The sequence below is a fragment of the Phyllostomus discolor genome, chromosome 1 (genome assembly GCF_004126475.2).
Source record: "Phyllostomus discolor isolate MPI-MPIP mPhyDis1 chromosome 1, mPhyDis1.pri.v3, whole genome shotgun sequence".
NCBI classification, from domain to species: domain Eukaryota; kingdom Metazoa; phylum Chordata; class Mammalia; order Chiroptera; family Phyllostomidae; genus Phyllostomus; species Phyllostomus discolor.
In genome coordinates this window covers 2851857-2866882 of record NC_040903.2, presented here as the reverse complement: position 1 = coordinate 2866882, position 15026 = coordinate 2851857, and the positions used below count along the sequence as shown (strand labels likewise).

Sequence of the window (15026 nt, the reverse complement as noted above, 5' to 3'; positions counted from 1 at the left end):
GGCTCGCCGCTGCAAAGCGCTCCCCAGGCACCTGGCGGCGCCCAGGCCGGCCACCCTTCTTCTCAGCAGGAGCAGGGAGGGGGCGGGTCCCGGTCCCTCCCACGTCACAGGGAGGAAACTGAGGCTCAGGGAGGCTGACCTTGCCCGCCGTTTCCTGACCTTGCGGAAACCCGCCACCTGAGTCCCCCACCTTGGGCAGACGACAGACTCCAGGAAGGGACCTGTCCTGGCTTCGCAGCCATGGCACCGCCCTCCCCGGTGACACAGGAGCCACCGAGCTCTCTGGGAGCGGCCCGCTGTGCGGCAGCGGGCTGTGCCCGTTATCACACTCCGATGCCCCGCTGGGGGCGCACGCGGCCCTCACGTCCAGGGAGGGGGGTGGGGCTCAGGGAGGGGATGCCCGTGCCTGAGCCCGCACACGGGGCTGAGGCCGAATCCAGGCAGGACCCCGGACGCAAGGCTGCTCCGCCTTGCCCTTTGCCCTCCGGGTCAGTGCGGCTCTAGAGCTCCCGGAACTACCAGCCGATGCTGTCAGAGGGTCCCCTGTCACCGTGCCCCAGCCTCGTCACCAAAGACGACCTCAGCGTCCTCATCTGGGAAGCGGCCCCCAGGGACCGGGGGCTGCGTGCCGATGACCCCGCATGGGAGGTTCCCGTCCCGCTGCTGCCGCCGGAAGGTGTGACGGTACCTCGGACACGGCCCAGCGGAGCTGCTGGAGCTGCTTCAGGGCCCAGGCGGGGTCCAGGGCCCGGCGGGGGGCCGGCCGCATGTGGCGCGTGAACATGGACTCCCCGGCGTGCAGCAGGGCGCTGGCCCGCCTCGCCAGCCCCTTCAGCTGGCTGCGGGACGTGTAGAAGCCGGTCCAGGCCTTCAGCGAATCTGGGAGACGAGGGCCGGCGTGGGTGTGCGTTTCCTGCCCACGCAGCTCCCCACGCCCAACCCCAGAGGAGCTGGGGCCAGAGAGGGCACGGCCCACGTGGGTCACCCAGGAGGGCTTGGCGGGGGGGGGGGGGGGGCACCGTAACCCAGGGCTCCCGCCCCAACCAGGCCGGGAACTGCCCCTGAGCGCTGCAGGTCCTGGTGGGGACAAGAGCGCCCAGCGAGGGCCGGGGATGACATGGTCACCGGTGACAGCTGCGTCTGCTGAGCCCCTGCCCTGCGCTGGACCCTAAGCTACGAGCTTTCCTTGTTTCACTTTATTTCTACAAACCCACAGACTAAGGACCATTCGTGTCCTCGTTTCACTGAGACGCAACAGTTCCCTGACTCGCTCGCAGCCAGGACGCAGGCTCAGCCCGAGACCATCACTCCCAGCCCTCCACTGGGCTGTTCGTGGCCTCCAGGACACAGGCGTGCGGCACACAGGGTCCCCCGACTATGACCGTGTGAGGACAGAAGGAAAGCTGGGGCCTGCAGACACGCAGAGGAGCCCCCTGGTGGAGCCCCCATGTCAGGGGAGGTCCTGCAGGAGGCGACGTCACAAGGTCGGCAGAACTGACGCAGGGGGAGAAGGCGGGAGGGGGCCCTTCCGGCCGGGAGCACCACAAGGGCAAAGGCACGGAGGGAGGACCCCGCTGCGAGTGGGCAATGCTGGGAGCCAGGCTTCGTGTGTGCGGCAGCCGGGATGCTCAGGTGGGACAGGCGGGTGGGGACAGGGCCAGCCCCCCAGGCCGCAAGAGCAGGGCAGAGCAGACACTGCAGTGACACCGAACCGCCACCCTCAGCCCCCAGAGGCCGGTACCTGAGGAATAGGGCAGGAAGTCCTGGTGGTGGCGGACCTGCCAGGTGACGTTGTGAGCGTGCACCGCGCGGAAGTAGTCCCCCAGGGTGGCGTACTCCGCCGTGACTCTGAGCCTAGAGCTGTGTTTGTTGATGTAGCGCAGCAGGAGGTCCATGTTGGCGAACTGCAACGTGGCGTTGAAAAACCACCTGTCGCATCCCTGCAGGAGGGACACAGGGGCCACGTCCTGTCCTGAGAGCGGAGCTCAGCCCAGGCCGCGGGGCCACGTCCTGTCACGCCCTCCCACTCGCCACGGGGGCCACGACGTCCGCAGAGCAGCTCCCGCAGCCGAACCCCTGGGCGTCCCCTTCTCCTGCTCCCCCTCTCTCCCATCCGGACCTCAGGTACCTCCTGTACTTGCTCGTCTCCCACCTGATAAGGGGGAACGTGTGCCTCTGGCCACCTTCAGCCTCTCCCCCAGCCCCCCGACAGCCATGGGGCTGCTCTGTTTTTCTGTGTTTCGTGTGTGTGTATGTGCATTTCTATAAAATTCTCACCCAAAGACACTTTTTTCATGGTTTTGAGAGAGAGAGAGAGGAAAGGAGAAAGAGAAACATGGATCGGTTGCCTCCCGCAAGTGCCCAGACCAGGAATCAAACCCGCAACCCTCCTGGTTACAGGTCACTGCTCCAATGAACCGAGCCGCACCGCTGGGGCTCCATGTAAGTTGTGTTTTTAAATTTCACATGTAAGTGATATCACACAGTCTTTCTCCTTCTCTGACTCATTTCACTCCCTTGCATTTCTAAAAGCCATTTAGTGTTACTACTCGCCACGATCACTAATTACAATACTACGGTAACTATGAATAGCAATGGTAGTAGCCATGACTCATGTTTATTGACCTTAACATGACCTTCAGAAAGGCTATCAAAGTCCAAATTGCTAGAAACACGCCACCTACCAAGACCGGGTAAGAAAAGACAGAAAACGTGAACAGACATGTTACTAGCAAAGAGACAGATCAGTAATCAAAAAGCTCTAAACAAACATAAGCCCAGGACCAGAGCACTTCACTGGGTAATGCCATAAAACATTTAAAGAAGAATTAATACCATCCTTCTAAAATCTTCAAAAAAAAAAAAAAAAGAAAGAAAAACGAAACAGAAGAGGAGAGAACATTCCCAAACTCATGGATGAGGCCAGCCTTACCCTGATACCAAAATCAGACAAAGACATCGCAAGGACAGAAAAGTACAGGTCAGTCTCCTGGGCGACCACAGATGCAGACATTCTCAACAAAACATTAGCAGACTGACGTCAAAAGCACATTCAAAAGGTCACACGCCGTGACCCAGTGGGGTTCATTCCAGGGATGCAAGGGCAGTCTCCACCCACCAATCGACTGACGTGATACATCACGTGGACAAAATGAAGAATAAGAATCCTGCCATCAGGTCAATAGATGCAAAAAAAGCATCTGACAAAATTCAACATACATTTATGATATTTTAAAAAAAACCTCAACAAAGGGCACAGAGAGAACACACTTCCACACCACAAGGCCACGAGTGACGGCCCGCAGCCAACACTGCACTCGGTGGAAGGAAATGGAGAGCCCTTCCTCCAAGGTCCACAGCCAGACAAGGGCGCCCACCCTCACCGCTTTTATTCAGCACAGTTTTGGAACCTCAGCCACAGCAATTAGGCAAGAAAAAGAAATAGAAAGCATCCAAACTGGAAAGGAAGAAGTAGAACTGCTCTTATTTGCAAAGACAGGATACGGAGAGAACCCCCAAGAATCCACCTGAACTGTCGGAACCAATACACAAATGCAGTAAACTTTGAAGGATACAAAATCAATACACAAAAATCAGCGGTATTTCTACACGCTGATAAACTAGCAAAAGGAAAAGTTTGCCCTGGCTGCTGTGACTCAGTGGATCAAGTGCCAGCCTGCAAGCCAGAGGGTCACTGGTTCAATTCCCAGTCAGGGCACATGCCTGGATTGCAGGCCAGGTCCCCGGGGGGGGGGGGGGGCACGCAAGGGGCAACCACATATTGATGTTTCTCCCTCTCTCTTCTCCCTCCCTTCCCCCTCTCTAAAAATAAATAAATAAAATCTTCTTTTAAAAAAGAAAGAAAAACTTATAAACAATCCCATTTACAATTGCATTAAAAAGGATAAAATGCCTAGCAATAAATTTTACCAAAAAGGTGAGAGACCTGTGCATTGAATCTACACAACACTGATGAAAAAAAACAGAAGATGACACAAATACATAGATTGGAGGAATTATTACTGTTAAAATGTCCATATTACCCAAAGCAATCTACCGAATCAATGCAATCCCAAATGAAATTCAAATGGGATTTTTCACAGAAATAAAGTATCTGAAAATTTGTATGGAACCACACACACACACACACACACACACACACAAACCCAAACAGCAAAAGCAATATTGAGAAAGAAATACAAAACTGCACATATCAAGTTGATCAAATTTTATTACAAAGCTATAGTAATCAAAACAGTAAGCCCTGGCTGGCGTAGCTTAGTAGACTGCGCACAGGCTTTGAACCAAAGCATTGCAGGTTCAATTCCCAGCCAGGGCACATGCCTAGGTTGCAGGCCAGGTCCCCAGCAGGGGGCGTGTGAGAGGCAACCACACATTGATGTTTCTCTCTCTCTCTTTCTCCCTTCCTTCCTCTCTCTAAAAATAAATGAATAAAATCTTTAAAAAATAATAAAAAAATTAAAAATCCAGTGTGACAAATGTTGTCTTTTGTTTAAAAAAAAAGTAAGGTATTAGCATAAAAACAACCACATTGGTCAATGGAACAGAAAAGAAAGCACAGAAATAATCCTATTCATATCTGTTCAGTTCATTTATGGCAAATTAGCCAAGCATCTACAATGGGGAAAAGGACAGTCTCTTCAATAAGTGATGTTTGAAAAACCGGACACCCATGAAAAAGAATGTAACTGGACACGCCCTCACACCACACACAAAAACCAACTCCAGAGGATTAAAGACTTCCACGTAAGCCCTGAAACCATAAAACTCCTGGAAGAAAGCACAGCCAACCAGCCCTTGGCCATCAGTCTTGGTGGTGAGTTTCTGGCTTTGACACCACAAACACAACAAAAGCGAAAATAAACACGTGGGACTGTCATCAAACCAAAAGCTTCTGCAGAGCAAAGGAGACCATCAGGATGAAAAGGCGACCTACCAAGTGGGAGAAAATATTTGACAGTCATGTATGTGATAAGGGCCTCATATCCAGAATATATAAAGAACTCAAACAACTCTGCAGCAAAAACGCGAACAATCCAGTTTCAAAATGGGCCAAGGACCTGAGTAGACACCACCCCAAGGAGGACACACAGACGGCCGGCAGGCTCAACACCTCTCGTCATCAGAGAAACGCGGATCGAAACCACCGAACCGTGTCGCCTCACGCCTGGGAGGGTGGCCGTCCCCGCAGAGACAAGAGACAGTGTGGGCGAGGACGTGGAGGAAAGGGGACCCCCCGGCACCGTGGGCAGGAGTGCAAATCGGTGCAGCCACTGTGGAGAGCAGTGTGGAGGCTCCTCAAAACATGAAAAATAGAATTACTGTATGATCCAGCAACTCCACTTCTGGGTATTTAGCCAAAGGAAGCAAAACATTAATTCTAAAAGATACACGCACCCATATTCACAGCGGCGTTATTTACAATAAATAGCCAGTACAGGAAAGCGGCCCGAGCGCCCGCCCACAGACGAATGGAGAATCGCAGCGCACACACTTCCGGCCAAGACGGAGGCGCAGGCAGACACGCTGGGCCCCCTCGCACAACCAAAAGAAGGACAACCACAATTTAAGAACAAAAGACGACCAGCACTGCCAGAAAACCTCACTGTACGGAGTCCGACGACCAAGGAGTTAAAGAAGATGCGTTCACCCAGCCCGGGAGGACGGGCGGAGGTGGGCAGGCCACCATCACCCAGCCCTTAGTACACAAAATGCCAAAGGGGCTTATCTAAGAAAAGGGAGAAGACCAAAACTGTGAACAGTAACATGACAGCAAACTCACAACTATCAACAAACAAACCCAAAAAAACAAAAACAAACTAAGCAAACAACTAGAACAGGAATGGAATCACAGAAATGGAGGTCACATGGAGGGTTATCAGTGGGGAGGAGGGGGAGGGGGAGAACAGGGGGAAAGGTACAGGGAATAAGAAGCATAAACGGTAGGCACAAAACAGACAGGGGGAGGTTAAGAATAGTACAGGGAAGTGAGAAGCCAAAGAATTTACATGTACGACCCATGGACAGGAACTAAAAAGGGGGAATGTGGGTGGGGGGTGTGGGGCACGGGGGATATAGGGGGAAATGGGACAACTGTAATAGCATAATCAATAAAATATATGAATAAAAATAAAATAAAAAATAAATGTGGGATATATATATTTATGACTCTGTGCACCCTTATGTTCATAGCAGCATTACTTACAATAACCAAGATCTAGAAACAGCCTAGGTCCCCACCAGTAGTGAGTGGATAAAAAAACTGTGGTGCATTCACTCAGGGGAATACTACTCGGCCGTGAAAAAGGAAGCCTTACCCTCCGTGACAGCATGGACAGACCTGGAGAACATCAGCTGAGTGAAATAAGCCAGTCGGAGAAAGACAAATACCATATGATCTCACTTATGTGTGGAATCCCATGAACAAACTAAACTGATAAACCAAACGGAAACAGAGGCCTGGACACGGGGAACGGACCGGCAGCCGTCAGAGGGGAGGGGGAGGGGGGACTGAAGGAAAGAAGGGGAAGGGATCAGCTAAAGATCACAAGTGCATAACCCCCCCTCCACCCGGAGGATGGCGAGGTGATGGCCAGAGGGAAGGGGCGGGGCGGGGGCTGGGTGGAGATGGGCAAAGGGTGGGGGGAAACGGGGACATCTGTAATAGTGTCAACAATAAAATGAAGAAAAAATAAAATAAAAATGGATGCCTCAGGGCTCATCTAAAGCTATGTATACATAGCAATACATGGGCTGCATTCCAGGGGGAGGTGGGGGTGAGCGCAGCAGAGGGCCCCGGGGTGGGCGGGGGAGGAGGACCGCCCGCCCGCCCGGGGCTGAGGGCGGCAGCCCGGCCTGGCGCCTGGATAGACCGCAGAGACAGGCCCGGTGAGAGCGGGACACGAGCCCAGGGCGGCCCCGTCCCGGGGCTGTGATGCGGCCACAGGGCTGGGACGCCGCTTACCCAGGGCCAGAGGACGTGCGGGGTCCGGAACCAGGCGGCCCGCAGCTTCACCTCCTGCACCAGGGTCTCCGTGTACTTCTTGACGTTGTGCGCCGTGACGGGCTCGTCCATGTCCGAGAACAGCCCGTCCGCGGGCGGCTCCGGGAACCGGGCCTGACCTTCCCAGTTAAAACCCAGCCTGCAGGAGAGAGAAGGGTTGAGGGCCCCCACCCCAGGACGGGACGCCTCCTGCGGTCCCGGGGGGCAGGCAGGGCTCAGCCAGACCGCAGACCCTGCCGGCCCCGTCTTCTCTCCACAGCGCAGCGGGCAAGTCCGAGGTGGGCAGGTCGCGGGTGGGCAGGCCGAGGGGCTCCCATCCAGGCCCCATGCTCACCAGCGGTGGGACCTCGGGCAGGTCACTCCCCTGGGCTCACGTCACTTCAGCCCTCACGTGCAGCCCACCCCCTCTGCGCCCCACGTCACCATGCGGGTCACGTGGAACTCATGAGGTCGCTCCACTCAGGGCACCGCCGAGCCCACCCGAACAGGGGCGAGGGCTGCTCCTGGGTGGGCACGTGAGCCGCTCGCCCTGGACACAGCACGTAAGGGGCTGCCACAGGCCTGAGTCAACATCAGTGAGGTTTGAGGTGATGTGTTAGAAAATCAAATAAACACCAAAAGTCATGGCGAACAAAATCTCAAAGTGTTAACCAAAGACAGAGGAGCATTGGGGTCCCCCCGTGGCCTCAGCCTCCGGTGTGGCTTGGCCGGCCCGCGGTCAGGGCTGTCCCTGCCCGGGGGTGCGGCGAGGGTGGGAGCTGATCTGACACGGGGACAGCGCTCACGAGCAGTAGCTGAACTGGTCCATGACGTGCGTGAAGATTTCCTGCTGCGCCGCCAGGGACCGGGACCCCCGCCACACGAACTGCAGCCCCTGCACACCAGGGTGGGGGGGACAGTGTGAGGGCTGAAGGGCAGCAGAACGGCCACGGGGGGTCTCCGACTGCCCTCCCCTTGGTCCCGGGCTGCCTCCCCCTGAAGATCCCATCTCACCCCCCCGCAAAGCCACAGCAGGCTGTGGGCCTGCTCATTCACCCCGCCTCCTTCTCAGGGCCGCCTGCAAGACAAGCTCTGCTTGAATGCCCCCAGCCACAGGGAACTCATCACCTCTCACTAAGTGGGCAGCCTACGTTTTGTAGTTCAGACGGATAGAAAGTGTTCAGGGTTACAAGCAGGGATAAAATCCTGCTTCTGTTAGCATCGCCTCTGGGACCCGCACATGCTCCCTGACTCTCCTGTGACCTGATTCCAGGCCACGAAAATGGAGGGAAGCCACGCCCAGCTCACAGAGTTGCCCGTGGGTGCAACACGCTGGCACACACGGGGAGTGTGCTCAGTGTTCAGCGTGGTCATCCGTGGGGCTCACAAGGGTCACTTGTCTCGCTCACCTGCAGCCCGCCCGCTCTGCCCTCCTCCTTCTGGGCGGGCTCCCTCTGGGCGGGCTCCCTCTGCTCTCCGGACCATTGCTGCGGGGGTCGCTCCGCACGGGACCCTGACCTGAGGGCAGGGGCTCCGGGGGACACGGAGAACCCGGTGGCGAGGGGGTGCCGGAAGGGGCGGCGCGGGCGGGCACGCCCCGCACTCACCCGCGCCTTCTGCATGGCCTCCTTCAGGTCGTAGTCGATCCGGCTGACGACGTGGGCGTCGAACCCCGCCAGGGCGAACAGGGTGGGCGTCGTGGCGGACGCGCCGAACGGGTCCACCTGCCAGGAGAACTGCGGCCGGACCCCGAACGTTTCGTAGAGAAAGCCGTGTCCCTCTGCGGAGAGAGCGCCGCCGCCGAGCTGGGGGCAGGGCGGGCCCCCAGCCTCCCAGGGCCCCGGGGGCCCTGCTTCCCGGCCAGCAGGGTCTCCGGCACCAGGCGGCTAATGCAAAGGCCCGTCTGAGACCGTCCCGCCACTCGCCCGTTCACTCGCGGCTTCCCAGCCGCCGCCACGGCCACGGGCCCGGCTGTGTGGGCGGGAGGAGGAAACCAGGGGCTCTGGGAACAGAGCTGCGTGGGGTCCTCGGCAGAGTTGGGGCCCTTCCTGTCCTGGAGGGGTGCCACCCACTCCACACTTGCCATGTTCTAGGTCCGGCCTGCAGGGTTAGCCCTGGGGCGCTCAGGGCAGAGGGCACCGTGGACTGAGGCCAGAGCCCAGGGCTGCTCCCACTGTGGGCGCCCTGGGACAGGCCAGCCAGCTCCCCCCGAGTCACCCCACCCAGCCACACCCACCACTCTGGTTCGGCTGGACCCTGAGCTGAGTGAGCCCTGGGGCCCCAGAGGGGAGTCAGACTCATGTGGCTGACAGAGGCTGCCTGAGATTTCGGGGTGAAAGAGGGAGGCGGCAAGGAACTGTGGGGACCCAAATGAGGGTTCCTGGCAGACGAGACTCCTCAGTTGAGTCTGAACGGTGAGGAGAGTACCGCCACCGCCACAGGGACGGTGTGGTGGGGACAGGAGGCGGGGGGGAGAAGGTGGCGGGGGCAATGGTGATGGTGTGACAGCAGTGGTGACGGTGATGATGGTGGTAATAGTGGTGATGATGATGGTGGTGGTGGTGATGATGGTGATGGTGATGGTAGTGATGGTGATGATGGTGAGAATGATGGCAGTGATGGCAGTAATGGCCTTGAACATTTACCGAGTCTTCACTCGGGAACACTGCACTTCACTCACGTGGTCTCTTTGAATTACCACCAAACCCGTCTTAAGGAGGAGGACACTGAGGCGCCACAAGGGGACATGCCTTGCCCAGTTCACAGGGCTGGGCACGAGGGGAGCCCCATCCAGCCCACACTCACGGCCCCCGCATGCAGCGGCAGCACAGGCGCGACTGCGGCACCGGCCGGCCACTGTTCTCGGTGGCCAGTCTCTGGCTCCAGGGGAAGGTGAGGCCCAGGACCTGGATCCCGACACCAAGTCCCCGCCCAGATGGCGGCCCCAGAGGAGCCCTGGTGGTGGGGAACAGTGACCGAACCTGTGAGCTGTAGAATCTGGTCATCGAAGTGGGTCACAGCCTCATCGTGCATGACCTGGCCACCGCTGACAAACTCCAGGCGTCCTTCGGCCAGAAGCTGGCGAACCTGGGTGCGGTGGGTGGACAGGAAAAGCCGGGTCACCTCCCCAGAGTGGGGGAGGCCCTGCAGGGTCGTGCCCGCAGCGCCCCGCGGGGCCGTCCCTGGAACTCCACACTGGCATTTGTTCCACAAACGCTGGACGCTGCCTGGGCTGCTCAGCCCGGTGGCTGCCTCCCACGGCCACACTCGGCCTGTGGCGGCTACGTGATCAACCTTTTCCAAATGTTTTACTTTTGAGAGAATTTCCAAGTGAGAGAAAATGTGCAAGAATTGCACAAAGAACTCCCGTGTATCCGCTCCCTGGAGTCTTCACGGCTGAACGCTTTTCCTGGTTTCCCGGATGCTCCCGTCGCTCTCTGCACCAGGCAGCGCCTTGTAGGCCATCTGAGAGCTCGGGTCCGCACGTGCGAGCCTCTCAGTGCTTCGGTTGGTGTTGTGTAAGAACAAATGATTTGATTTTATTTTATTTCATCCTTTATTTATTTATTTTTAGAGAGGGGGGGAGGGAGGGGAGAAAGCGAGGGAGAGAAACATCGATGCGTGGTTGCCTCTCATGCGCCCCCTACTGGGGACCTGGCCTAGAACCCCGGCATGTGCCCCGACTGGGAATCGAACAGGCGACTGTTCGGTTCGCAGGCCGGCACTCAGTCCACTGAGCCACACTGGCCAGGGCAGAACAGAATGATTTTAATCAGAGTGTAATGATCAAAATCGGGAAATTTCACACAACACGCTGCTATCTAACCCACAGACTTTAACTGCATTTCGCCAGCAGCTCCTTAGGCCTTCCTGGCCTCTCATGGGGCTGGCCCCGTGGAAGACTACAGGGAGTCCTTCCATGTGGACTTTTCTCACGATATGCTGAAAGTTGTTTGTTTGTTTGTTTGTTTTCAGAAGATCTTCATCTGATCCATGTTGTCCAACATGTTTCTAATATTTTTGAATGTTAGAACATCAGCCCTGGCTGGTGTGGCTCAGTGGATTGAGAGTACAGGCCTGGGAACCACAGGGTTGCCAGTTCGAGCCCAGCCAGGGCACAGGCCCGGGTTGCAGGCCAGGTCCCCAGTTCAGGGGCACACACAAGGCAACCACACATCAATGTTTCCCTCTCTTTCCCCCTCCTTTCCCCTCTCTCTAAAAGTAAATAAATTAAATATTTAAAAATAGAAGAGAATGTTCATTTAATAGTATTTAATGTTCCTTCTCTTCGTCCTTGAGGAACATTAAACACTATCGAATGAGTGAATGGAAGCACGGAACACAGTAACAACCAGGGAATGGGGGCCATGGCGCCCCCTGTGCTGGGCCCCCTGTACTGCACGTCTTACTTCTTTACCTAGGCACAATGCTGGTGCCACACCCACTCAACAAACACCGAGCGAGCCCCCACTGCGTGCTGCTGTAGGCGGCCGCCCACCGCCCACCAGGCCCTGTCCAGGCTGTGGGGACTCGGCCGTGAAGAAAGCAGGCAAAAATCCCTGCTCCCAGCCAGCTGGGCCATCGAGATGCCCGTTCAGGGCTTTGCTGGGACCCCCCTCTCCCCAGGCATGGCGGTGGAGGTAGGAGACAGATGGCTGGGTTTGGGGGTGTCCATGGAAGGGAGTGCGGACCCCTCACTGGACACCTGGAGAAACAGACTTTGTCAGACGTGTCTGGTTCAGAACCCTACGTGTCAGGCGTAAGCCCTGCGACCCCAGGACAGTCCCCTGCCGTGCCTTCTCTGAACCTGGGCCATGTCTGTCAAGTGGGGTGGCTGTCCTCAGCACACAGGCTGTAGGCAGGGTTCGGTGAAGCAACGTGGAGAGTAGGAGCCCAGTGCCAGGCACGCACCCACCCCTGCCCTGCCCCTCAGCCTCAGACCCCCCGGGGGCGCCAGGGCCTCCCTGCCCTGCGTGCTCAGCGCTGCCTCCTGGAGCGAGTCCCTCGCCTCCCTGAGTTCGGGGCAGGGGCTGTGCCGAAGGCAGGCCGGTGCCTGGGGGTGGAATGTGTTTCTAGGGCAGCCCCTCCGAGGAGGGGGGGTCACTGCCACCCCCTGATGTGGGACCTGCAGTGCCAGAGTCCTGTCCCTGCCTGGGAGCACATGGGGAGGTGGCAGTAGCGGCAGAACCCGCCCTGCCGCCTCCCCGCAGAGAGGGACCTCCCTGACTCCCTGTATCGTGCAATTCCGACCTGCTGCCGCCTGTCAACCACAGGAACTGTGGCACCTGGCCAGTCACCAGGTCCCAGGCCCGTGGGGGTCGTGCAGACACAGAAACGAGGGAAGAGGGTGTGGGCTCGGGGCCACCCAGGGGGCGCCCTGCGCAGGGGCACAGCGGAGCCACCCGGCAGGGTGCTGCACGCTCCTGCAAACAACCTGAAACCCAGCACCGTCGCCGCCTACAGCCTGACCTTACAACGTACGTACGTGCGTAGGTACGCCCGACCCGACCCGATGGGGACACGTGCGTGCCCCGCCCCTCTCCCTGCCGTCCCCGCCCACGGAGTCAGTCACCTGCTGCTTCTGCGTCTCCGAGGCGACGCGGGCCCACCACAGCCGGAAGTACTCCTGCTCCGCCAGGACGAAGCGCCGGTGCTTGCCGCGGGTCAGCGCCTGCGCCACGGTGCTGTGCGTGCTGGCCGCGTAGGCCCGCATGTTCTCCTGGGGAGGGCCACCGTGGGGGGACGCGCGGTGACCAGGTGTCCCTGGGCCCTGCCTCTCCAGCGACACCTGCACCGGCCTGTCCCTCCCCTCCCCCACGGCGTCCCGACACTGGGGAGGCGGGGACCTGCCCCTTGGAGAGAACGTGCTGTCCTGCGGGGAGGCGGGAGGACTCGGACCGTGAGGCTCTCCACGGGCAGTGTCCCGGAGCCAGCGGCGTGCTCGCTGCCCCCGAGGGCGCCGTCGGGACCGCACAGTCAAGCCCACCCTGGGGGCCTCTGTGGGCTGACAGGACAGGGCAGGGTGTGTTGAGAGCTGCCACTGAGAGGAGCTGCCCCAGGGGTTGTCGCTGGGTCCCCTGCCTGCCTCCGCCAGGCGGGGGGGAGGGGGGGGGCTCTGGGGGATGAATGGAGCCCAGCCGCTTCCATCCGGGTCTCCAGGTGCACGGTGCCCCCCAGCGGCTGCCAGCAGGCAGCCAGCAGGCTCCAGGGCTCGTCCTGAGCGACCCCTAGGCAAGGCCCCACCCTCTCTGGCCCTCAGTTTCCTCTTCTGTAACTGGCGGGGGTGGGGGTGACAAGCGTGCTCCCGTCCCTTAAGCCATCTCCACCCGCAGGGGAGCTGTCACCCCCAGGGGTTCCCCGTGCCCAAGACCAGACCTAACACTCAGCACCAGTCCTCTCCCCGCCTCCCTCCCTCTCTCTCTCTGTCTCTCTCTCCCTTTCTCTCTCTCTCTCTCGCTGACTACTCCCTTACTAATGTCCGTTGCAGAGGTATCGATCCACAGCCAGGGTCTTTGTTCACTGTCACACATGTCCTCTCTCATTCCGAAGAAGAGTCTGAGGCAGCCATGAGGGCCATGGGGGTCAGCCCCTCCCACCACCCCCCACCCCCGCACCCCCCAGCCCTGCAGAAGAACCTAAGGAAAGCAGGGACCTGCCCGCTTTTTCTTTGTGCCGATTCCTCCGCTGATTCGACAAATAGTGTGGCGCGTGTCCGCCGTCCACCAGGCACAGCGAGAAGGGCAGGGATACAGCGGGTGAGCCCCGCCCCCGGCGGTGGAACCCCCCCCACCCCCACCCCAGCGGGGAAAGCCGTCCACAGAGACAAGGCAGTAGGGCAAATGTGGGGGAGGGGCGGACTTCAGATGGACTCCCGCGAGGCCTCACCGGAAGGCGACCTTGGAGGAACGAGCGCAAGGGAGTCGGGGACTGAGCCCGGGGCTGCCTGGGAGCGACACCTTCGGAGCAGAGGGAGAAGCCGGGCCGCGCTGAGACCCGCAGCACCCTGCAGAGGGGACTGGGCCCCGGAGGGGTCTCCGGGACAAGCACCGGCCGTGGCCTGATCTGGCCCACGCACTCTTCACCTGACCTCCACATCTGCCACTTTCCCTGTCTCTGGTGGGGAAGCTGAGGTTCACAGGCAGGAAGTGGTCCAGAGGTGACCCCGGAACCAGACCCTTCCGCGCTGGTGCAGACCCCCAACAGAAACCCACGGGGGTCCAGCAGGGAGGCACGGGTGGAGCACCCGGGGCCCATGGGGAGTGGCGCCTGGCACCTACCTCGACCGTGTAGAGCCAGCCCACGTCCATGTGGCTGTGGGGCACCACGAAGACCCGGATGGGGTCCTTGCACTGGGCCCCCGACAGCCGCCACGCCACCAGCTGTGTGAACAGGGGCAGCCAGTCGAGCGGCCCCATCCCGGCACCTGGCAGGTGGTGGCAGGCGCAGGGACAGTTAGTCCACCAGTGGGCGGGCCCCCGGGCAGCAGGCTGGGCAGTGGCCCCGTGGGGGAGGGAGCAGGCAGGGGCCTGGGAGGGGCGATGCCCCCCGGGCTAAGCGTCACCTGAGCCCTGCAGAAGGGGGCGCTTGCCCAACGGCTGCCAACGATCCTGCCCCTGTGTCCAGGTTTCAGGCCACTGCTGTCCACCTCAAAGCCAAATCCTACACACCGCCGCCCCGGCAGCCGGGCAGACATCCCTCCGGCCGGGGAGGGCCCCTTCCTCGCCCCAGTGCCCATGCCCCTCCGGGGCTCTGTCGGCATCCGCTCCGCACCCCTGGGCTGGGCTCCTGGACCTAGTTGGCCCTGCAAGCTCAACTCAGTCCTCGGCTTGGAAGTGCGGCCCCCGGTACCGGCGAGGTGGCGAGACCTCGGCTCTCGTCCTCTGCAGGATGGATTGGTCAAGGCCAGTAAAAACGTGCTGGCCATGCAAGACATGCTCCGAGGGGACTGGGTGGGTGCCCCGGGTGGCAGCATCTCAGCCAGTTTCAGAGCTCAGGGGTTCGTGGGCTCTGCACCCTGGCCTCC

At 59.3% G+C, this 15026-nt stretch overlaps 1 protein-coding gene across 1 annotated transcript in view; it reads right to left on the bottom strand.

Moving 5' to 3' along the window:
* Positions 1–14461, bottom strand: part of MAN2B2 (mannosidase alpha class 2B member 2) — a 28543-nt gene extending 14082 nt beyond the window's left edge. Inside the window, 8 exon segments of the mRNA XM_028505542.2 lie at positions 689–879; positions 1742–1940; positions 6986–7173; positions 7793–7898; positions 8611–8783; positions 9985–10090; positions 12576–12722; positions 14281–14461. Of these exon segments, the coding sequence (XP_028361343.1) occupies positions 689–879; positions 1742–1940; positions 6986–7173; positions 7793–7898; positions 8611–8783; positions 9985–10090; positions 12576–12722; positions 14281–14418 (1248 nt within the window). The 5' untranslated portion in view covers positions 14419–14461.
* Between the last annotated feature and the right edge of the window lie 565 nt (positions 14462–15026).